We start from the raw sequence: 24,824 nt of genomic DNA, 5'->3' as shown, positions 1-24,824 counted from the left end.
ATCCCGTAAAACGGAAACAGACCAGTCCAGGAAAGAAAACCAACGAACGGTGATGGCTGGAAGACAAACTCATCTACATTTATAATCGATATCTTACGTATTTGTGGTTGTTTTGTTTTGTTTTTATTGAGCGCTGTCGACGTGAAACCTACAGCGATGTCTGCTCAGGCTCAAATGAGAGCTTTGCTCGACCAGCTAATGGGAACAGCGAGGGACGGTGAGTCGCCGTAGCATGCTAGCTGTGCTAAACTAGCCAAGATGGAGCCGCTGCTGAAGCGGTCTTGTGTTGGCCTCAGACGGTGCATGAAATACAGAGTCCAAACATTTCACCTAAGGTCTAAAGACGGGATTTAATGTTTGTATCCATTCATCTTCAGTACTGATTGCGTTTCAGTCCATTTTTTTTTTAAAGTTGGGTAGTAACTTAGTTGCTGAAAGGATAGCTATGCTGTCAAGCTGAAGGCTACTGCCTACGATAATGTTTATTTTCCATTCCGTAGTTTATTGCTGTCAACTTATTGGAAAATGTATAAAAACTGCATAAATGTCTATTTATCAAAGCCCAGTGTGACGTCTGACAAGAATCAAAATAACATTTCCACCCACGTGAAAAATCAAAGAACAGCAAAATCCTCCAGATTGCTAAATTGGAACCAAAGAATATTAGATGTTCATATAGCTTTGAACCCACACACCACCTACTGTCTCTTCTTCCTCCAGCTCTACTGGCGAGTTACCAGGTATATTACACAGGTTAATGATCCATTATTGACTGATGATGATGTTGACGTATTGATATGCTAATACAGGCAGGACTACCCTCCACAAAACATAGTCTTAATGATAGTTAAGATGCAGGTACGCAGCTCCCTTTGCAAAATTATAAAAATTCTCCAAGTTCTCATTTAAATAACTGGAAGAAGAATCATTTGTTTTTGCTTGATAATAGGGCTGAAACGATTAGTCGAGTAAAGCCCCTTTCACACTTTGAGTTGCTTCATGCGGCGTCACGACGACGCAGGAATGTCTCAGTTGCACGCAGCCGGGCGGCAGAGAGGGTGTGAGAGCGCAGATATACATATAATATACACGCCACAGATTTGAAAACTTATACAACTGTATAATTCACAAGTAGTGTATGATCCAAATTCTTTTTGTTGATATTGAAATAATTGTATTTTTAATTTAATAGGCAGGGGTGTCGGACATGCAGTTTAATGCCCTTGTTTTGAGTGCAAAAGACGCCCGGTTCAAAACCATCCCTGCCCAATCTCCATGTTATGTGAAGTTGTGTCAGGAAGGGCATCTGGCGTTAAACTTATCCCAAATCACCATGCCTGATCCATCTGATCTGCTGTGGTGACCCCAAGTGAAAACAAGGGAGAAGCCAAAGGGACTTTTATCTTTTTACTTTTATAAAAATAAAAAAAAAATCATCAAAATATTCATTACACCACACAGGCAGAGTTAATTAACCTTCCATGAAATGCGAGGAGCAAATATAATGATGATCCAGATTGGGCTGTCACAGTCGTTAGCTGTAGTAGTATCTTTCCCCAGTCATCTGGAGTTATTTCTCTCAAGTAAAATGAGAAATCATACCTTTTATCACTTTTGTTGGTGCAGCCAAACATTTTTGGGCATGATTACAGTGCATCTGGAAAGTATTCACAGTGCTCCACTTTTTCCACATTTTGTTATGTCACAGCCTTATTCAAAAATGGAGTACATTCATTTTTTTCCTTCAAAATTCTACACACAACACCCCATAACGACAGCATTAAAAAAGTTTTTGTTTGTTTTTTTTTTGTTGTTGTTGTTTGTTTTTTCAAATTTATTAAAAATAAAAAACTAAGAAATTAAATGTACATCAGTATTCACACCCTTTGCTCAATACTTTGTTGATGTACCTTTGGCAGCAATTACAGCCTCAAGTCTTCTTGAATATGATGTCACAAGCTTTGCACACCTATCTTTGGGCACTTTTGTCCATTTCTCTTTGCGGCACCTCACCAGCTACGTGAGGTTGGATGGGGAGTGTCAGTGCACAGTAGGGATGTGAATCGTACAACAACTCACGATTCAATTCGATTCCGATTCTTTGGGTGGCGATTCGATTCAGAATCGATTTTCGATTCAAAGAGCTCTGAGAAATAGTTATATTACTTAAAAATGTTTGTTTAAGAAAATGCAGTGATTTCAAGTGATTTTAGATGTAAATTTACTTATCTGCTTTGCTCGTTCGGAGTTGGCTGGCAGTTTAGCAAAGTGCTGGTCAGTAGTCGGCAGAGACCGCTGCTCCGCTCCGTTTAGGTCCAGGTCATGGCGTAGAATGTGGGCTTGCGGATTTGAAGTGTTTCCGAAGTACTTGACTTTTCATTTTGCAGATTTTACACACTGCATAAGTCATGTCAAGCTCCTTCTTACGCAGCAAATAAAATCCAAAATGCGCCCAAACATTTGCCTTTAGCAAAGACGGTGCTGGCTGAATTAGCTCTTCGTCCACCATGCTAAGCTGCAGCCACTGAACTCTGCAGCTCATGAGTGTTTGAAGCATGCCCCCCCACGGGGATGCTGTAGTGTGGAAGTCGTTGCCTGACAAACAGTACATGCAGCGAGTAAGCAAGAAAATGTTTTACAAAATGCTTTTTAAAAATCGATTCTTGGACATTTTGGATCGATTCAGAATCGTAATAAATAATAATCGTGATTCGGACGTGAATCAAGTTTTTCCGACACCCCTAGTGCACAGCCATTTTCAAATCTCTCCAGAGATGTTCAGTGGGATTCAGGTCTGGACTCTGGCTGGGTCACTCAAGGTCATTCACAGATTTGTTCTGAAGCCACTCCTTTGATATCTTGGCTGTGTGCTTAGGGTCATTGTCCTACTGAAAGATGAACCGCTGCTCCATTCTGCGGTCAAGAGCGCTCTGGAGCAGGTTTTCATCCAGGATGTCTCTGTACATTGCTGCGTTAATCTTTCCCTCACTCCTGACTAGTCTCCCTGTTCCTGCTGCTCAAAAAAAATCCCCACAGCATGATGCTGCCACCACCATCCTTTACTGTATGGATGGTGCCTGGTTTCCTCCAAACATGATGTCTGGCATTCACACCAAAGAGTTCAATCTTTGTCTCATCAAACCAGAGAATTTTGTTTCTCATGGTCTGAGAGTCCTTCAGGTGCCTTTTGGCAAACTCCAGTTGGGCTGCCATATGCCTTTTACTAAAGGGTGGCTTATGTCTGGCCACTCTACCGTACAGATCTGATTGGTGGATTGCTGCAGAGATGGTTTTTCTTCTGGAAGGTTCTCCTCTCTCCACAGAGGAATGTTGGAGCTCTGACAGAGTGACCACCGGGTTCTTGGTCACCTTCCCAGGGTTCTCAGCAGGATTTTTTTCTCAGAGTAATGGGATAGAAAAATCACCTTAAAAAGCCGGGGATTTGGGGGCTGCTTAGGCTTTACCTCCTACCCCCTGAACATTTTGCATTATGGGCTTATAAAAGGCTTTCTTTGTCAGTCTAAATATACCAAAACCTGAAGTCCAGACAGGAGAAGAGAATATCTCTGTGCTTCAAAATGTGAGGAAAGCGTCTTGAAAAACTCCACCAACAGGTCAAAGCTGCAGAGGAGACCTTCATCTGGTTAAATGTCCTGAGGGTCCAACTCACCTGTTGTCTCTGCAAACTCACACCTGCTGCTATGCTTCTAAATAAAACAAAGTCTCTTTAAATAGCAATTATTTTATTTGAAAAAGCCGTTTCCTTTTATATTTTAACATTAAATGAATGAATCAAGAAACATGTCCATGAAGTCAAAGTTCAATCAATAAAACACTTGCACAGGTAGAAGAAGCCCCGCCCCTATTGTGCACAGTTTCAAATAATTTACAATCACTCGAATAGCCACATTTGTATTTTAGTAGTTAGTGTCCTGAATACAACAATAAATTAATCACGTAGTCAATGAGGGCATAATTAAATGTTGAAATTACTAAGTTTAAAAAATGATTTCATCATGAGGTTTATGTCACATTTAGAAATCCTAATTAACAGACTCACTGCAGTCATTGTTACATTATCTCCTGTTGTATTTATAATATTTATATTTATTTATGGTGTCTTTATTTCTGGTTGAAATGCAGATATGAATGAATAAATGAATGATTCTACCAGACTTAAAATGTATGCATTACTTTTCATGCTATTTTATGTCTGAAAATAAATGTCCAAGGTTCCTTATAATGTTGATCAAGAAATCATCTCATCTGAAACAACAAAAGAGAAGATATGGTGTTAATTTACAAACATCAGAAGAATCTTTTTTTGTTGTTGTTGTTTACTTAAAACTATTTTAATTACAGGGTTTTTAATCTGAGAATCTTTTTTTTAACCTTCAAAATGTAATCAGAAATGAATCTTGAAGTAAAAAAAAAATTGTAAGGATGTTCTTTAGTAAACTGTTGTGTATAAATTAACAGTTCTCATCCTGTGACACACATTTCTACACTCTTCCATGTTTTGGCCTGATGCCTCATTTCTTTTGCCTTTAAAGTAAGGCTGTAACAAAGATTAAAAAAAAAAAAAACTATGGCTTTACTTCACAAAATTTGGCTCTCAAAATGCAGGCAGTAGTGTTTCAGAGGGTTATAAATTTAAAAAAATTTCCGGGGCTAATGCCCCCTGTCACACCTACAATACTCGTACTTGCAGCGCTCGCATTTGGAAAGAGGTGTCATTTGATTTAAAGCAGCGGTTCGCTTTGAAGTTATTAAATCCGGAATGATCTGTCTTTGAAACTTTACTCAGTAGAGAGTCGCAGCAAATCCCACAACACACACACGCGGGGAGAATATTATTATTTTCCTTTACATGTGGTACAGTAACTTCATTTTATGAACCAGCGAAGTGGGAGATATTAATGTTCCATTCCATGCCAGAGAACCGTGTCTTTGGCTGCCCCACAAAAAAGGCACATTAATGACGAACAAATAAAAACTGTCCATGTGAAGTGGTGGACAATTCTTGCTTCTGCCCACAACAACAGAAAAGAGTCCCATTTAGTGACTTTTTAATCAGCAGAAAAGGTGAGTCATAATTAACATCTGTAAATGGCTTTGACAGATGAATAAATTATGGACCTGCTGCTTCTAAATCAGAACCAGCGGGTCCACAATCAACGTAGAGAAATGATCATTTTCCCATTACACACCCTCAAAACCAACGTAATGGCCCAACTGTAGCATAGTTTGTTTTTTTTCAGGCAGCAGCGTAATGGGCCGTTACTCTTTTATAACACTAACAGGAACCATGCTTCCTGACTAAGCCCCTTCTCCCAGGATCACTCAGTTTAGACAGCGGCCACCTCGAGTCCAGATGGATCCAAACATCTTCCATTTATGGATGATGGGGCCACTGTCCTTATTGGGACCTTCAAGCAGCAGAAATGTTTCTGTACCCTTCCCCAGATTTGTGCCTCAAGACAATCCTGTCTTGGACGTCTGCAGACAACTCCTTTAACTTCATGCTTGGTTTGTGCTCTGATATACACTGTCAACTGTGGGACCTTATATGTAGACAGGTGTGTGTCTTTCCAAATCATGTCCAATCAACTGAATTTACCCCAGGCTGACTCAATTAAGCTGTAGAAACATCTCAAGGATGATCAGTGGAAACAGGATGCACCTGAGCTCATTTTGAGCTTCATGGCAAAGGCTGTGAATACTTTAAGTTGTTTTTTTTTTTTTTATATATATATATATTTGCAGAAACATCCAAACAACAACAAAAAAACCCTATCTTTTCCACATTGTCATTATGGGGTATTGTGTGTAGAATTTTGAGGAAAAATGAATTTCATCCATTTTGGAATAAGGCTGTAAAATAACAAAATATGGGGAAAAGTGAAGTGCTGTGAATACTTCCTGGATGCACTGTAGATTACAGAAATACCACAAACCTTTACCCTTCACGCTGGTTGCTATGGTGCACACACAGTGCATTGTGGGAGGCCTTTCCAACTTCTTCCTAATGGGCTGACTTAATTACATTGGCAAAACTGCTCAAATGTACAACATGGCTTAACAACATTTTGTTAAGCGGTTGCTTTTTGTGTGTAGGAGCTTTAATATGTAAAATCACAGTTTAGCAGCAGTTTGGATACAAACATTAAAACAGATCAACTGTCAAGTCTTATTTCTGCCCTGCCAATGCTAATTGAATTGAAGTATATACTATTTGGCTTATAATTCGATTTGTACACTAGTGAAACTGTGTTGTGAGTTTGTGGGTGTATGTGTGATGAGATTAATATCAAATTCTTCCCATGCATTTGTTGCATACAAACTGAACAATTGTGGCCCCTTTATTTTATTCATTAAGGTTCAGTGTATCTTTGCCAGCCTACATCAATCTGCAAAGGAGTTGCAGAAAAGCCTCATGTTCATCGAGCCGTGAGTCACACATAATTTTTAAAGCTGTTATGATTAATATCCAACCAAATGATTTGCCTTCCGGACATTAATGTAGCTTTCTTTTAAAAAAAAAAAAATTTATTGAATTTTATTTTTTTTAAATCACACAATTGGGTTCAATCTCACCAGATTTACAATTTGGAGTAGTATATACAGTTTGAGCTAAGACGTCTAGTCGCGCTGAATCCAAACGAGCAGTTTTCCATAAGACGTGTGTTTTCAGAAGGCATTTTTAGCAGTCGAAGGAAAAAAATGCACACATTTACAGTCTGACTTGTGTATGACTCCCAACTTCTTACTACAGGTATGGGCAAGAAAACTGTTCCCATTTATACTTTTCTACAGCGGGTTTAAAATTCTGCAGCTGAGGTCTTGAAGATGCAGAAGGGTACAGTATATGGTGGAGATCGCAGTGTGTATAAACATATTTTTCCCTTTGGATTTCATTTGTATTTCTTTTCAATGTTTCATATGTGTAAACGGCTTGGCTGGAACAAGTGAATGGAATGTTTGCATTCCTCCTCATTATATTTATTAATGACTTGTCCTTTTATTGCGTAGTTGTATTTCCAACTTGTATATTGACATATAACACAACTACAGTATTAAGGCAGTTTTGTTGATGCCAGCTAATCGAAATGATAAGCTTACGGTTATTTTATAGTTGTCTTCCCTTGCTGGTATCATCATACTCCACATTTACAGGGTGGAAGTTGAGTTTTAACCTGAGTTTAATTGATTCGAGGCTCTAAATTTGCCACAATTTACACTGAACAATACTATAAATATAACACTTGTTTTTGCTTCCATTTTTCATGAGCTGAACTCAAAGATCTAAAACATTTTCTATATACAGAAAAGACCTATTTCTCTCCTATTGTTCACAAATCTGTGATAGTGAGCACTGCTCCTTTGCTGAGATAATCCAACCCACCTCACAGGTGTGGCATATCAAGATGCTGATTGGACAGCATGATTATTGCACAGGGGTGCCTTAGGCTGGCCACAATAAAAGGCCGCTCTGAAATGTGCAGTTTGTTTTTTTTTGGGGGGGGGGGGGGCAGAAAACCGGGGTCAGTTTTTGGTGTGACCACCATTTGCCTCACAGTGCACCACATCTCCTTGGTATAGAGTTGATCAGCAGCCAGACACCATTGAATGTGAGCATTTGCCCACTTAAGTCGGTTACGATGACAAACTGTAGTCAGGTCAAGACCCCTGTGGGGGCGACGAGTAGGCAGATGAGCTTCTCTGAGACGGTTTCTGACAGTTTGTGCAGAAATTCCTTGGTTTTACAAACTGACTGTTACAGCAGCTGTCCGGGTGGCTGGTCTGAGATGATCTTGGAGTTGAACATGCTGGATGTGGAGGTCCTGGGCTGGTGTGGTTACACGTGGTCTGCAGTTGTGAGGCCGGTTGGATGTACTGCCAAATTCTCTGAAAAGCCTTTGGAGACGGCTTATGGTAGAGAAATGAACATTCAGTTCACAGGCAACAGCTCTGGTGGACATTACTGCAGTCAGCATGCCAATTGCACGCTCCCTCAAAATGTATGACGACGACTTCTTCTTCATCCCTCCTTTGGTTGGCGGGTGGCAACCAGCAGCTTAAGTCCATACCGCCACCTACTGTACCAGGTGTGTCAGTGGATGTATAGACACTTCAGGTTACATTCTGTTTTGTGTTAAATGCACATACAAAATAATAATCATAAAACAAAAATAATGATGACAATAATAAAAGGAGAACCAAAGTTGGAACTACCTAGCCAGATGAACATAACGCCTACACGATATCATAAAGCCCCATTCTGTGCGACATCTGTGGCATTGTGCTGTGTGATAAAACTGAACATTTCAGAGTGGCCTTTTATTGTGGCCAGCCTAAGGCACACCTGTGCAATAATCATGCTGTCTAATCAGCATCTTGATATGCCACAACTGTGATGTGGGATGGATTATCTCAGCAAAGGAGAAGTGCTCATTAACACATTTAGACAGATTTGTGAACAATATTTGAGAGAAATAGGTCTTTTGTGTGTATAGAAAATGTTTTAGATCTTTGAGTTCAGCTCCTGAAAAAGGGGAGCAAAAACAAAAGTTGCATTTATATTTTTGTTCAGTGTAGTTTGGGGTAAGCACCAGGTGTAATAGGAGGTACCACTTTCATGCACCTGGACGTGTACCTGTTTCTTTTACATTATTGAAACATAAATCTTGGAAATTCAAGGCACATTCACTATATAAGTAGGTAAATATATGTAAAGCAACCATTGCAAAATAGAAAAACCATGAAGCTTTTTTTTTTTTTTGTCATTTTCAGGTGGACGTAATCATTAAATGTAGTTGTGGTGAAATGTGCCTTATAGTACAACTGCTGTACACTAACTTGTAGCAATGGATGCATCGCACTAGCTCACAAAAATGTGAGATCTTTCTCATCTGTTGTTGTTTTGTTTCTCAGGAGATGAGACGCGTCAGAGAGTCAAGTTCACCGATGATCGAGTCTGCAAAAGTCATCTTCTGAACTGCTGTCCAAATGACATCCTGTCTGGAACTGTAAGTGAGCAATGTCTACATTTGGGCATTACTGAACCTTCTCACAGTATACATTAAATACTAGTATGATGTATTAAGTGTATGTTGTGGTAAAAATCACTGTTTCTCATGTGTGAAATGTCAGAAATGGCTTGTTTTTGCCTCAGTTGTCCACTGATTGACATTTGTGTGCTATTCTTTGCAGTTTGTACATATCAAATACATAGGAATACCTGATAATATTAATGTTGGGCTTTAAAAAATTGGCAGTTTTGCCAGTGCTCTTTGTCATGTCCTTTTGTTTTGGTGACAGCGTATGGACCTTGGGGAGTGCACGAAGATTCACGACCTGGCACTTCGAGCGGATTATGAAATTGCTTCCAAGGAACGAGATCTGTTTTTTGAACTTGATGTAAGTGGTGTTATACTGTAAATTGCACCTTTCCCAATGATGGTTCTGCCAGTCATCACATTACAAAATTGGACAACTTTGGTAGCAGTTTTACAATTGGGGGGAAAAATGGTTCAGTCAACATTGAATGCATCATTCAAGCCTATTTCTAAATTTTGTTTGTAATGTTGGCAAGTGGTGTTGGGGTGGAACTTAGAGTTTGAGGCATTATTTCTGTATAAATGTAATATAAATCTCGCATTTTTCAGTGCTAAACAAATTGTTGCATTGAAGTAACGACTGGGAGGAAAAGGGGTTTTAACTTGTAGTGTTTGTAATTGAGGTACTTAATGACAGAGGTGTTTGAGCCCATTTTCTTTCTTGTGTTACTCTGGAGGCGGTGGAGCACTTGGAGTCTTTCATTGCTGACTGTGATCGGAGGACTGAACTGGCCAAGAAGCGGCTGGCTGAGACTCAAGAAGAGATCAGTGCTGAGGTGGCAGCAAAGGTGCATCACAAGCTTCATAAGTGTGAAAGTCATTTTGGATACAGCTTTCATGGCCGACATAACCAAATTTTGGCGGCTTGGTTGCCTTGTATTGCAGGCAGAGAAGGTCCACGAGCTAAATGAGGAAATCGGGAAACTCCTGGCCAAGGCTGAGCAACTTGGAGCTGAGGGCAATGTGGACGAAGCCCAGAAAATTCTGCAGGAGGTAGAGAAGGTCCGCACTAAGAAAAAGGATGCAGAGGTGAGAATGGAGCACCTGGGAGAAATTGTTCTGACATTCACCATTTTAAAACTTTCCATCTATTCATTTTTTTTTAATCTGTCCAACCAGGAAGAGTACAGGAACTCGATGCCCGCGTCCAGTTTCCAGCAGCAGAAGCTGAGGGTATGTGAGGTGTGTTCTGCCTACCTGGGTCTCCATGACAATGATCGTCGCCTGGCCGACCACTTTGGTGGGAAGCTTCACTTAGGGTTCATCCAGATCAGAGAGAAACTGGACCAGTTAAAGGTGATGTACATGCAGGATCACCTCAACACGGAAATTAATAAGATATGCTTAAAAAAAAAGAAACCTGCAAGCATGTTTCTAATCTGGTGCTTCTCTTTCACACTTTAATCAGAAAACTGTCGCCGACAAGCAGGAGAAAAGAAACCAGGAGCGCATAAAAAGAAGAGAGGAGAGGGAGAAAGAGGAAAGGATGAGGAAGAGGTGGGTGTGAAACTGGTGATCATTCATAATTGACTAGGGATGGGTATTGATAAGATTTTATTGATATCGATGCCATTATCAATTCTGCTTATCGACCCGATTCCTTATCGATTCCCTTATGGATACCTCTTGTGAATTTTGTATTAAAAGTAGGCTTTACAGGTTTTCTATGTATTTCATTGAGTCTTAAAGTAAATAAATATGAAATCGGTCACTGTATCCTTGATCTCTGGACATAAATAAAAATAAACAATGGTGTTTTGCTTTGAAGTTATTCATTCCGACTGGATTCTGTCTTTCTAACTTGAGTCGGCAGAGAGCCGTGCAGCGTTTGGAGCTGTGTGAACAGAACGGAGGATGATTCTCGTTTCTTTCTCGCAACAAGACAGGAGTCCCAGTTAGTAACTTTAATCTGCACAAAAGTGACTCACGATTTCACATATTCAGGGATGAAAGTGGTGAAAAACAAAAAAAGCTGAAACCCAAAATTACCCCCCAACACCACCTGCACGAAAATGTTTCAATTCTAGAAGCTCTGAAATACAATCTGGGACTATTCCAGACGATAGAGTGCAGCATCCATTTAGTGAGGGGGGAAAAAAAAAAACTTATTCAAATTCATTCCAGTAGTATTCTGCTCTTACTAGGATGCAGCAGTTTTCTAGCTTTGCAGATAGTTCTGGAGGAAATCACTGAAGAAATTAACACATTGAAAATATGGTTTGACCGAAACAAACTGTCGTTAAACTTAAATAAGACAGGGATGAAATGGAGGTGTAAGAGTCACTAGGTAGGGATGTCCCGATCAGGTTTTTTTCGCCCCGATCCGATTCCGAGTCATCTGATTTTGAGTATCTGCCGATACCGAGTCCCGATCCGATAATTTAAAAAACTGAATGAACAATGAACAATGCTAAATATATAATTTCATTTTAATCACCTTATTTTATTAGTTATCACTTAAACAGTGCACTTCTCCTTGAGGTAGCTTGAACAATCAAGTAATAATCTACCAGACTTAAAAAAATATACAAATTTCCACATTATTTTATTTGTCTAAAAATAAATGTCCAAGGTTCCTTATGTTAAACATGAAATTATCTAATCTGAAATAACAGGTGGGTTTAATTTATAGATGAAAGGTTTCTAAAGAACCATTTATTGATTTAGCTATTTTAATTACAAGTGTTCTAAACTTTTTAAATCAGTAATCAGAAATTTTGAGGTAACAAACAACAACAACAAAAAACATTTTCAAGGATTTTTCTTCAGACACGTGGTTTCTGCACTGATCTGTGGTTCAAAACCCCACCTGACTGGAAAATCAGTAAGGGCCCTTGGGCAAGGTCTTTAATGCAAGGTCTTTAATCCCCTATTGCTCCCGGTGTGTAGTGAGCGCCTTGTATGGCAGCACCCTGACATCGGGGTGAATGTGAGGCATAATTGTAAAGCGCTTTGAGCGTCTGATGCAGACGGAAAAGCGCCATATAAATGCAGTCCATTTACCATTTGTACAGATCAGTGGTTTCTGCCACTAGTCTTCCGTGTTTTGGCCCGACGCATCATTCCTATTGGACAGCGTGAAGCTACGTCACAGCTCAGAGCGTCGAAAGTTTTAAAGTCAACTTGAAAAGTAAAAGGAACAAAAAAAAACTTACATTTGCGTCCTGACAGTCCTCAGTGTCCCTCTGATGCTTTATCAGTGTTCAACAAGTTCAGAGCAGCGCAGTGAACGTGAATGAAGACGGAAGCTCTTTAAGACGCGCTCCTAAATGTGATGAGTGCGCACGTCGCTCGTGCACACACCATCTCTCGCTCCGTTTTGCAGACAAAAGATCACAGGACAATTTGTTTTTTCTTTTTGTTAATCAGATGACAGATCGTCGTCCTGAGGACTTGGTCAGCACCAGGTGCTGCTGCGCACAGAAGGATGTCTGAGCAAGAGTTTCGGTGGGAAAGTGTCCATCATCCTCTTGTCATTCCATCGAGGCGTCAGGCTGAGCGCGTAAACACACAAACGGCAGTTCTGCGAAAGAAACTTTGTGCGCGTAACTCCCCCACCTCTGTCCGGTTGAACTTATGTTTTTTCTTTTGTTCAATAAAACAAAAAAAAAAAGATTGGGTTGAACTTTGACTGTGTCAGCCTGCCGACAAGCGGCAATGCGTGCTCCCGTCAGAAGCGTCACGTCAAAAGCCGAGCTAAAGCGACGCTTCTGACGCCTCTAAAAAGCAACGCGTCTCACGCCTCTGACGCTTCCGATGCGTGAAAGGCCCATTAATCTGCAATAATGAGCCTGAAATAGCGCTGATCAAAATAATGAGGATAAAATCTATATCAGATTTCTGATCGGGATGCAGCATTTGATTTCGATCATGTCTGAAACCACGTGATCGGGCCCGATTTCCGTTCACATGATCGGATCGGGACATCCCTATCACTAGGTGTTCACAGGAAACACTTATTTATTTCTGTATGTATGTATGTATTTATTTATGTATGTTCATTGTTAGTTGGTTTTATATTTTCTGTTGTGTTTCTATTCAGGTTGTTTTTGTCTTTCTCTAAAATTGTATATAATAAGCATATATTGTATATAATAATCATTAGATTATTAATATATAAACAAAAATAAATTTAAAAAATATTATAATTTGAAAACAAATGCACCTGAACGTGATAACAGCTGCAACTGCTTAATGCTAACGTTTAACATTGAAAATGCCATAGACATGCTAACGCGTTAGCTATCAACTGTTTCAGAAGACCATAACAGGTTGGTTTAACATAAAAAAGGTAAATAATACCCACAGACGTATGCTCTTTAGGGTTTTAGCGTGGGAAAATTAAGCGAAAGAAAGAAAGAATAAACGAAGCAATAGATCAAAGCACTGCTTCAATCTGCAAACCACTGCTTCGATTGGTTCAGCGTTCAAAGCAAAGCCGTGCTGCAGAAAAGTTTATTACAGACCCGCTGCAGGGTCTGTAATCAATGTAGAGAAATGATCATTTTCCTGATTAACACCCCCCAAAATAACGGCCACTCTGAAGGACTGATAACAGAATTGTTAAGCACAAAGCTTATTGATGTCGGTGGATCGAATAATTTCTTAACAATACCCAAAAGGAACCGGTTCTCGATACCCATCCCTATAATCGACAGTTTGAAATTTTATTTGTTCCGTCTCATTTGTGTCTTGATGTCACAGGACCAGATCTCGAAGCAGAGAGCATAAAAGGTAAAACTGATGCCGCATCATTTGCGACTTTAATGTAAATTGATCCGAGGTGTATCTGCTGAGCACTAAATGTTGTTTTATCAGGTCCCGTTCTCGTGATCGCAGTGATCGCAGACGGAGGCGCTCACGTTCAACATCACGTGATAGGCGCCGGTCACGCTCACGCTCCAGGGACAGGAGGAGGCGACACCGCAGCAGATCTCGTTCCCGTAGCCGAGGCCACCGGTACAGCCATAAGTAAGTAAGTCCTATACAGGCCCATCGAGCCAGAGCTTATCGCCAGATACCGTAATGTGAAGCTGGCAGTCATTTACGGCCGCTCCCGGTTTCATTGCAGGTTACTCCCCCAGCATATACACAAAAAACACTATGATAAGACACTTTTATGTCTCCTAATGGAGAAAATCATGATAAGAGCAAACTTGTCTCCTAATAAGCTTTCAGGCAGAAAATGAGAAGTTTCACCAATGGGAGTAAGTTGGAAAACATATATATATATATATATATACACACACACACGTATATGTGTAACATAACCTGACGTCCTAATAGACTGTTATTATTTTTGTCAAGGAAATTTCTAAAGGAAATAGGGCTGGATGCAAAAAAAATGGGAGAATTTGAAAAAGAAATATAAGGTTAACAGAACTAGATGCAGCCCAAAACATACATACAGGTGCTGGTCATATAATTAGAATATCATGAAAAGTTGATTTATCTCAGTAATTCCATTCAAAAAGTGAAACTTGTATAATGTATACATTCATTCCACACAGACTGATATATTTCAAGTGTTTATTTTAATTACTAATTAATGAATTGATTACTAATCAATCAGTTGATGATTAATCAATTAACAATATTAGTTATTACTGCTATTAATGACTAATTCTGAATTATTATTACTATTATTAATGTTAATTATTAATACTATTAATAATTATTCTAAATTACTAATTAATTAAATTAATTATTAATACCACAAAATTCTGACATGATTGCGATGCGTCAAAGAAATCTGCGACTTCTATTTCTTTGCATTTACGCACTGCCTACTGCAACAAGTTGTACTTCAGTTGCCATGTTGACAAACAGTGAAGATGGCACTTTGAGACGGGCAGTTTTTTTCCACCCCCCTAAGGTGTCGGGGGTCTCAATTCATAAGGCTAGAGGCATACCCTTCGCCTTACCCCTTGTTTTAAAGGGGTAGGTGTAGGGGAAGGGGTACAAAAGAATTGAGATTGGGCCTTAGTGTGAAGTACAGACCTGGAATCCAACCCTGGTGTATGTCACAGAGCATTAAAAAAAAATTCAAATGGTCTTATTTTATCAAATGATCTTGTTTTCTGGTTTGTGTGTTTTCACTGACTTCCTCTGGTCATTCAGGTCGTCTAGGGACCGGGAGCGTTCATCCAGAGACAGATCACGGGATAAAGACAGGAGGGACAGTGTGAACGGCAGGTCAGATTCCCGCCGGGACGCGGGTGACCTCTGAAGACCAATGTCCGTCCACCACATCACACAGCTTCCTCCTGTTTGTCCATTTATCCTCTCCTTGCCTTGTTACCTTGGTTCCCCGCCTGGCTCATCATCTTCTTGTTTAAATTCAGTTTTTTTTTTCCTGTGGTTATTGTGACAGACATCGTGTTCACATACTCAAAATATTGCCTGGGTTCTATGTTGCATCCAGCAGTTAGATTGTTTGGACACTTTTGGATCTTTAGTGGAGCACGTTATAAAATCTACACCTGTGATTTGGTGGCTATTGGTGTCCAGCATATCCTGTATCATGTTTTATATGTATAAATAAATAAACTTGCCCTGTAGTGATTCCAGTAGTAAAAGCATAAAATGTAAACCACTTGGTCTTTTGATAGTTTGTCTGGTCATGATCCAGAGGTTTATGGTTTCACCAGCTCCTGTGATGATGTCGTGTTGAGACGCAGCCTGAGAGCAGTTGAATGTTTGTTCATATTTCAAGAAACCCATTTTAAAAGATAGTGCTCGTGACTACAGTCTGTTCTCCCAATTGTGGTTTATGTTGCCAGTACTGGAGGCAGCCCTCTTGCTTTATAGTTATTAGTCTTGATTTGTTTTAATTTAACAAGATGTGGGGGTGTAACTGCAGATTTATCGTTTTGGTATGTGTGGTAAAACCATGTACAAAAGTCAAGTTAAATTTACTTTGGACTCAGATTGGACCACTTGGTTGCTTCCTCAACTATAGTTAAATGTGAGCAGATTTTTAAATGGATGCAGTAATTTACTGATTGTTGGAAGTCATCTGTTCTGGGAAACTTTATCAATTAAAAATGCCATTTTCATTTTAATGTTGTACAGACTTTTTTTTTCTTGCCGCAGTTCAGTTTTTTCAACATGGTTGCAAATCACAGAACAGACAAACCAAACTGTATAAATTGGCAAAGAAAAATAGAACATGGAAGTCAAATGACAGTGTGCTTTAATGTTAAATATTAACGTGTACTGTACTTGTTGCATGTTAATACAAGAAAATTCTAGATATGTGTTGCTGCTCAGACAAGTCACCCTGCTGATGAGGGTCAAGACACCACTACATGTTTATTCACTGATGAAAACTTGAATCTCGATTGAGGCTCTGATGTGAATCTCATGTTCACGCGAGCGTCTCACAACGTGCTGCTCTCCAGTTTCAGGTCAACCTTCTGTTTCTGTATCTCCATAACAGTCTCCAGCTCTGTGGCTTTTCGTACATCCTGTAGACGAGAACCGATGATAAAAATGAATGTTGTCCAAACCAGTCCGTCGTAGGACCACAGACAGACACGTTCCCACCTGTACCTATGATCAACTTTTTAAAGTATCCAATCCACCTAACTGGCATGTGTTTGGATGTGGGAGGGAACCCACGCAAACACGGTGAGAACGTGCAAATTCCACACAGAAAGGCCCCAGGTGGGAAGCAGTAGTGCTAACCACAAAGCTACTGTGCTATCCTTCTCCAGCGTATAGTGCAGCGGATAACTGAAAAAAATGCTTCAAATGGTGATGCAAGCACCAAATTTGGCACATACTCCTTAGACATTACTCTTTAAAAACGCCGGGTACCCACATGAACTTTCAATAGGCGGCCAAGAAGGGGTCAATTGAAGTATTACACGGGTCAAAATTTAAAAATGTTCCAATCGTATTGAAAGGTATTCCATATTATTTGTCTGATCATAAAGATTCCAAAAAGGTATACTTTGGACTATCTGTGAATGAATGGTCTGGAGTTACGGGGTAAAAACAGCAAGAACACTGAGAAAGGTCAATTTCAGTTTGTACAGGGGTCAAAAGTTAAAGTTGCTCCAATTTTGGTAAAAAGTGGTGCAAATTACTGGTTGAGCTAATAGGATTAATAAATGGAATAGTTTTGACTGTTGCGTGCTTGGTTTGCAAAGTAAAGGTTAAACAATATCAGCATCCATTGGATTCTATGACATGTGACCTATGCTACCCTGTAACATAACTAAGCATGATACATGATGCAAACTATTCCTTTTAAAAACCGTATTCACCCAACTAATAATTTGCATCACTTTTTACCAAAATTGGAGCAACTTTTTGGCCGCCTATTGAAAGTTCACGTGGGTACCCGACATTTTTAAAAGAGTAATGTCTAAGGAGTATGTGTGCCAAATTTGGTGCTTGCATCACCATTTGAAGTATCCCTCAGTAAATATTCACTTATCTGCTGCACTACGTACACACATCCTTACAAGTCCAGAGAGGGTCAGCAGGTGGCAGACAAGGTGTAAATTAAGTCACGCCTGCTCCTAATTTTCATCATCTAGTCACCAAACATAAACCAATTGGCAGATAGGTTTATGGTGTATTACATAAGCAAAACAGACCTGATTTTTGGTTTAATCTGGTGCATTAAATGAACAGATTTGTAATTTATTTTGAATTTGATGAGTTTTAAGGTGAAAGAACTTCCAAAGGCTAAATAGTGTTGCAGGATTTATCAACAGATATTCCTAAAATCTGAGCTGCACTGTTGCACATCAGATTTATATATTTTATTATTTTTGGACATGTTATTGAAGTGGTTCCCCTTCTTTTTAAGTTCAGATGGCCTGAAAACAAAAACTAGGATTGAAAGTGGAGAAAAAACAGTTGTGGATCAAATCTGGCCTCCTCTGTTACCAAACTCCTGTTACAGCTGGCAAATATTACACCTGGTCAACAAGATAAAAGACAAAATGTGAAATTTAAAACTGACCTCCAGCAGCGCTTTCTGCACAGCCAGCTGGCTGTACACTCTGGTGCCCTCTTCTGGAATCACAGCACGTAGTTCCTCCTTATTGAGGGAGAAGAGCTGAGCACCTGTCAGCACTCCCAAACAGGACACTGTCCTGAGGGACACAAACAGCACACCTCAAAATTGGTTTGTGGCTGCAATAAACGCAGGCCTGCAGGTGACACTTTGTGTGTTACTGTGTTCTGTCAGTACTCACGGGTCACTGAATCCCTTCGTACGGAGCCATTCTGCCACCTCCTCTGGAGGGGAGTGATAGTTGAGGGGAGCAGAGGTGTCTGAGGAACGAGGGATGACCAGAGGTTTGTTCAGGTTGGCCTTTCCGTTGGTCAACTTCTGGAGCAGCTCTTCGTTCACAGATATGGCTGAAAAGAAAAGGCCATCAGCATTGGAAATTACGCACTCGACTATCCCCGGCATACACAGAGATACTCGTATTTTGGACCTTTATCCACAACTGTGTGGGGCACAGATCTCATACCTGTACCCCTCTGTGGAAGTTTGAGCCCTCTCCTATTTTTAGTGTGTAGCCTTATAATTAAATAAACTATCATTAAAGGTACAGTGTGTAGGTTTTAGTGTCATCTAGTGGTGAGGCTTCAAATTTCAATTAGTAAATTACCCCCTTGTGTCTGGGGGAAAAAAGAGATATTTGCGACTGTAATCCAGCATTAACGTCCACAAATCATCAGACACAAGGGGGTTATTCCCATTCTAATCCTATTCCATCGTTTGCGCAGTTTATTTTTTGTAAGTAATTCGATCATCGAAGCTTACCGTAGCAAGAGCGTCTTCATGCCAAACTGGAAATTCTGTGAGCAGAACCACAGATTTCTCCATCTCATCAGCTGCACTGAGTTAAATCCACTTATTTCGGCATCATCGTCGCTCCGCCAGTTTCTTTCGATCTCAGCTGACACTTGTGTATCAATGCGGTCAGGGCGCGGAGTAACACATCAAATGCGAAACGGCTGAATATTTTGCCAACGCGATATTTTATGGTCTAAAATCACATACGATTAACCAGTCAGATTGGTGGAACAAATGTAATTGGATTAGAATATGCCATCATTGGTCACGGTTTTGTTTCCGTCACATTTTCACATCACTGGCTACGGAGCTTCATGGTTCCTCACCTTCTCTTGTGATAAGCAACATGTAAAATCCTCTATTTCACAGAAATGAGGTTTCTCAACATGTTAGCCTCCACTAGAAACCAGCAGATTCCTCTTTTATGTTGTCCTCTTCAGTCCTCCACAGTATGTACTGTACGTTGTTTTTGGGCTACTGTATCAACATGGCGGCCTCGTGAGTGAACCCGCTCCCATGTAGCTGTGAAGGGCTCATTCTGAGCCCATAAAAAAACACATCGATTTGTTGTTGTTGCTGCGGCTGCTGACAGACACTCCTAAATCCTACACACTGTAGCTTAAAGTTTAAAGAATTTCAGTCCGTATTGACAAATCTAGTGTCCACTTTCAGCTCTGCGATTGGACTGACCAGTTAAACCTGCAGTATGCAAACACTCGTTAGTTTGGTACCTTTATCAGAATCCCCAGAAGGTGGTACATGTTGGTTGTATGGCGGTAAGCTGCGTGGGCGTTGGGGGGACGGGGCCTTGGGCTGGACAGGAGGACTGGGTGGGACCATATTAAACTGCTTGGCAAGCGGAGGCGGGACTGGAGCCTGTAGATGCAGTAAACAGTTTAATTTACTCAGACATGTACAGGACGTGCACACCTCTGAGCATGAGTGGCATGTGCATTACATTGGGAGGTTTAGTCGCCACCGGGCTGTCGATGTGAGCGACGGGTTCCAGGATGTTGAAGGGCACAAAGCCGACCTGGTTGAAACGATTGCGACACTTCCACCAGCGCTTGGAGGATTCGATCACCTGTGGCAGACAGAAAAGCTGCTGTCAGCGAGAATCGACGAGTGTATTTCACCTTCTGATGATGCATAGATAAAGGGGTGGAGCTATGATTAAAAACCTGTTTTTAATTGCAAAACGCTACAATGTATGTTTGGCTTTGACATATTAACCATAAAGTATTTTGATGGATCTACATAAGCGATAACGAGAATTTTTTACAATACAGATGTTTGTTGCATGAAGTGTCATCGCAAAATGTTTTGAACGTGGAGAGAATGTGTGCACATTTTATTATATTGTGCGCACGTTTTATTAAATTTTGTGCACGTTTTTTATATTTTGTGCAGATTTTTTTATATTGTGCGCTTGTTTTATTAAATTTTGCACACATTTTATTATACTGTGCGCACGTTTTATTAAATTTTTAGCCCGTTTTATTATATTGTGCACACGGTTTATTATATTGTGCGCACGGTTTAAGCATCATTTGAGTAAAACAAGGGCACGATCTGCTTAAACGTGGCCACAATTTGTAAAATGTGCACTCGATCACTCAATATTGTCTTGACACATAAATGTTGGCTATTAGTCAACAAACCAGGAGACAGTGTAATATATTTCCCAAATAGAAATGGATCTGGTCAGGTTATATCATCATGGTTTGGGCACACAAGGACATACAGAGAACTCCAGCTACCCAGCATGGCATCATCTGGAGTTTAAGCACATTAAAAAGGATGCTGAGGGCGAAGGGACTCCCCGTCGTGAAGATGACAATTTAGGTCATATTATGGAGTTCATTTTGAACAAAAGGAAAACGTGCGCTCGTTTTATTAAATTTTGCACACGTTTTATTATATTGTGTGCTTTTTTTTTGTTATATTGTGCGCACATTTTATTAAATTTTGCACGCGTTTTATTATAATGTGCGCACATTTTATTATATTGTGCGCTCATTTTATTAAATTTTGTGCACGTTTTAAGCATCATCTGAGTAAAACAAGGGTGCGATCTGCTTAAACGTGGCCACAGTTTGTAAAATGTGCACTCAATCACTCAATATTGTCTTGACACATAAATGTTGGCTATTAGTCAACAAACCAGGAGACAGTGTAATACATTTCCCCAATAGAAATGGATCTGGTCAGGTTATATCATCATGGTTTGGGCACACAAGGACATACAGAGAACTCCAGCTACCCAGCATGGCATCATCTGGAGTTTAAGGACATTAAAAAGGATGCTGAGGGCGAAGCGTCTCCCCGTCATGAGTATGACAATTTAGGTCATATTATGGAGTTAATTTTGAACAAAAGGAAAACGTGCGCTCGTTTTATTGTTTTGAGGGCCCAATTAAAGGAAAACGTGCGCACGAATGATCGCAGCCAGGAAAACGTGCACACATTTTACTAATTTGAGAGCACATTTTATTAATTCGAGGGCTCAATTAAAGGAAAACGTGTGCACAAATTATTATGGCCAGAAAAAATATCACTTTAAGGGACCTCTCCCGGGTTCCGTAGCATTGTACTGGTCTTTAGTTGAGGTATGCGCTCTAACGAGTGACCTTCTAAAACTGACAGTAAGTAATGGTAGCACCATGAAGCCATCTTGACACTGGCACAAATTTGATCCCCAAGCTGGCACGCAGTTCGCACGCAAGCTTGCATGCCAATGAGTAAACTCGTCGTAAACTGTGCCCCGCACAGTTTACGACGAGTTTACTCATTGGCCTGCAAGATTGCGTGCCAGTGCAGGGATCAAATTTGTGCAAGTGTCAGGTGGCTTTATGCCGTGTTTGTAACAGGGGTAATAATGACGGGGTCATTACCTCGAGGGTCTCCCCCTGCTGCACGGAAAGCTCGCTGCTGTTCCTGGCTATGAAGTCATAACTGCAGCTGTAGAGTCTCTCGGACTCTGGAGGGGGTGAACCTCCGTCTCTGAGAGGAAAGGAGTCAAAGGTCATGCAGCAGAAATACAGGATTGCAAATGTTGGATTGGTTTGTGAACTGAAATGCTACACCTTAAGATTCAGAACAGGTAAATGGGGAGGGGGAGGACCTACGTTTTGTCGCTGATGTGGGTGTTGGGTAAAACGACTTGCTGAGGTGGCTGCTGTTGCTGTGGATGTGGAGAAAACAGGTGTACATGAGTGTAGAGACAAACACAGATCAAAAAACGGGTACAGGAGGTGTGTGCAACAGAGTGAACAACATAAATGACATTTAGAAAAGGTGGCACAAGCAGCATTCCTGTCGAAAGATCTGAAACCTCCACAAAAGTGAAATTTTAGACAGTATTGACTGGTTTCTTGTGAACCTGTCAGGGTTTATATATATATATATATATATATATATATATATATATATATATATATATATATATATATATATATATATATATATATATATATATATATATATACACACATATATTCTTTGTTTTGGCGGGGGGGAGCACTTGTGGGGTTCTGGGTTTGCAGCATGTTACTCAGACAGGACAGCAAACAGCCTCTTTATCCAGAAAACCAGAAGGGCTATTTTCACATTCACACATCAATTTGCAACACACCTGGGGGGCATACTCAGGTTATGCACACATATCTGCCGGATATATCTCGCTTTAGATAAGTTTTAAATGGTAAATAGACTGTATTTATATAGCGCTTTTCCATCTTTATCAAATGCTCAAAGCGCTTTACAGTGATGCCTCTCATTCACTCATTCACACAAACACACACACACACACACACACACACACACACACCGATGTCAGGGTGCTGCCATGCAAAGCGCCCAAGGACCCTTAGTGATTTTCTGGTCAGGTTGGGGTTTGAACCGAGGATGCTCTAGTGTGAAGCCCAACACTAAACCAGTAGACCATCACCTCCCCAAACAACAACTGTAACATGAGTTCAACAAAATATCTGCTTCTCAGGTGTAAAATATATTCAACATTTTTGGTTACTGGGATCTGATCATAAATGCCTTTGATCTTTTGAGATCAGTTGATTACATGACCAGTGGAAGCTAGAAATACATCCCCCCCCCCCCGTTAACCGTTAACTATGGGACCGCCACAATGGAAAAATATCTTTGATCATCCAAACCATCCAAGTGTCAAGGGGAACAGTGATGACTTTCCTGTTTTATATCAAGCAAAAGCAAAGCCGTAAAAGTAAAGCAAAAACAACAAACACTAATCAATTGAACAACTAAACTGTCAAAATAAAAGCCCTACAATAATTTCTTAAAAGCCATCAGTTCAAGATGTAACCAAGTGCTGAACAAAGAAATTGAAAGAAATTTAAATGCTTATCTTCACATAATTCTAAATTAATAATCTTGGCATGTTGTCTCCTTAAAAAGCAAAAAAAAAAAAAAAAAAAAAAAAAATTGGATGGTACCCTTTGCTATGGCAAAATGAATAACAACAAGCGCAAACAGATTCCTGGCATCCGCCAATCCGGATCCAGATCACCTCCAAAATTCAGTGGAGTCTTCCATGCCCTAATATCCATCTGTGGTGCAAATTTGGTGAAAATCTGTTGAGTAGTTTTGACATAATCCTGCTAACAGCAATCCCTAAAATCCTATATAAAGTGACACTTGATACAGAATCTGGATCTGGATCACCTCTAAAATTTAATGTGTTCTTCCTTGGCCTAATATGTATCTGTGGTGAAAATTTTGTCAAAACCCGTGCAGTAGTTTAGACGTAATCCTGCTAACAGACAGACAAATAAATGAACGCAGATGATTTTATTGAAGAAATTGAAGACGTCATTTTTAACCAAAGGTGGGATATCAGCACACACACTCTTAGAGCTGGAAAACACGGTGGACTGACAACAGCTTTGACATTTACTTACGAAATGCTTCTGTTTGATCAGTCAACATTGGTGTTGTTCATATACACACTCATTTTGAACGCTCCTCTCCGGGAGCGTGGTATCTCACGTGTGGTGTCTCCAGGTTATTCCGTACCTGTTTTACTTGGAGAGTTTCCTTTTTGTGCTGTGACTCGATCGGATCCTCCCAAGCCTGCCCATCTGGCCTCAAGGGTTCTGGCTTCCAGCCGTCTAAGAATACAGGGGTGTAGGGAGCTACTGGATCTCTGAGCTGGGAGCTGAGACGGCAGAAGAAGGAGGCACGGCTGGGTATTACTTAACAGTCCAACCGAAGCAGTGATCTGACAGTCCAAATCATCATTTAGAGCTCCGATTTAGAGCAATAAGTTACTACTAATTTCTGCCAGTACTGAATAGCTTACTAGTTGGATACAGTGGGTAAAATGTAGTCATTTAGCAGCTCTTTGAATTCTAAGAGCAACAATTTAAGTTTAAAAAAGACCACAAAGACCTCCACCCTGACTGTCTACTTGAATAAAATACAGTCTGTGGGAACTGGATGCAGAGGATTTTCACAGTTTTGCCAGGCCTAGAGGTTTTGATGAATTTATTGTGAGTACTGACCAAGGTTGAGTCCAGTTGGGCCCCAGAGACGTCCACAGCTGGTGCTCCTCTGCCTTCAGGTTGTCTTGCAGCAGGGACACGGCAGAGTTGGTCATTGCAGGGCTGGACACTGAAGCTCCCATGGCTGGTCCCCCAGTTGTTTTTACCATCTGCACACACACAAATATTAATAAGTCACTTGCCAAAAACTGGCTAGTAATGAAACTCGAGCACAGTGTTGCCTGGTGAATGCCGGTTGGCACATCGAGGCCGGCATTTACTGTTAGTCAGGTGTATCGTCGAACAACAAGCAGAGTTGGGCACCACATCGATGGTTTGGCAAGAAACGAAAATCAAACAAGC

At 40.4% G+C, this 24,824-nt stretch overlaps 2 protein-coding genes across 8 annotated transcripts in view; one reads left to right on the top strand and one right to left on the bottom strand.

The window, feature by feature from the left end:
- Positions 1-17: 17 nt before the first annotated feature.
- On the top strand, positions 18-15,588 carry luc7l (LUC7-like (S. cerevisiae)). Of its 3 annotated transcripts, XM_034193959.1 has the most exons (11): positions 55-217; positions 6,380-6,450; positions 8,935-9,029; positions 9,322-9,420; positions 9,797-9,907; positions 10,005-10,148; positions 10,239-10,415; positions 10,528-10,616; positions 13,824-13,853; positions 13,938-14,090; positions 15,240-15,588. In XM_034193959.1, the coding sequence occupies exons 4-11, from the start codon at positions 9,325-9,327 to the stop codon at positions 15,346-15,348; spliced, it is 909 nt and encodes a 302-aa protein (XP_034049850.1). In that variant the 5' UTR covers positions 55-217; positions 6,380-6,450; positions 8,935-9,029; positions 9,322-9,324; the 3' UTR covers positions 15,349-15,588. The 3 variants fall into 3 exon arrangements, with proteins under 3 accessions (XP_034049848.1, XP_034049849.1, XP_034049850.1); XM_034193957.1 differs by lacking the exon at positions 6,380-6,450 and having other exon boundaries at positions 18-217; XM_034193958.1 differs by lacking the exons at positions 6,380-6,450; positions 13,824-13,853 and having other exon boundaries at positions 19-217.
- A 146-nt stretch (positions 15,589-15,734) lies between these two features.
- The window catches only part of LOC117530960 (epidermal growth factor receptor kinase substrate 8-like protein 1), a 30,797-nt gene continuing 21,707 nt past the window's right edge, over positions 15,735-24,824 (bottom strand). For all 5 annotated transcript variants that reach the window (XM_034193929.1, XM_034193927.1, XM_034193928.1 and 2 more), the window contains 9 exons: positions 24,483-24,631; positions 23,995-24,136; positions 22,074-22,129; positions 21,840-21,948; positions 19,904-20,029; positions 19,677-19,821; positions 18,335-18,500; positions 18,100-18,232; positions 15,735-16,588 (listed from right to left, as the gene is read on the bottom strand). In XM_034193929.1, coding sequence (XP_034049820.1) covers positions 16,502-16,588; positions 18,100-18,232; positions 18,335-18,500; positions 19,677-19,821; positions 19,904-20,029; positions 21,840-21,948; positions 22,074-22,129; positions 23,995-24,136; positions 24,483-24,631 — 1,113 coding nt within the window. In that variant the 3' untranslated portion in view covers positions 15,735-16,501. The remainder of the gene's footprint in view (positions 16,589-18,099; positions 18,233-18,334; positions 18,501-19,676; positions 19,822-19,903; positions 20,030-21,839; positions 21,949-22,073; positions 22,130-23,994; positions 24,137-24,482; positions 24,632-24,824) is intronic.

The sequence above is a fragment of the Thalassophryne amazonica genome, chromosome 18 (assembly GCF_902500255.1).
Source record: "Thalassophryne amazonica chromosome 18, fThaAma1.1, whole genome shotgun sequence".
Classification (NCBI taxonomy): domain Eukaryota; kingdom Metazoa; phylum Chordata; class Actinopteri; order Batrachoidiformes; family Batrachoididae; genus Thalassophryne; species Thalassophryne amazonica.
Note: the sequence above shows the minus strand (reverse complement) of the source record. Positions and strands in the feature narration are given on the sequence as shown.

Excerpts from the sequence above, each read along its gene's own strand:
- luc7l (XM_034193957.1), top strand. The coding sequence starts at position 157 with ATGTCTGCTCAGGCTCAAATGAGAGCTTTGCTCGACCAGCTAATGGGA. Across the intron at positions 9,030-9,321 it reads ATGACATCCTGTCTGGAACT|CGTATGGACCTTGGGGAGTG; the intron begins GTAAGTGAGCAA and ends TTTTGGTGACAG. Across the intron at positions 10,149-10,238 it reads CTAAGAAAAAGGATGCAGAG|GAAGAGTACAGGAACTCGAT; the intron begins GTGAGAATGGAG and ends CTGTCCAACCAG.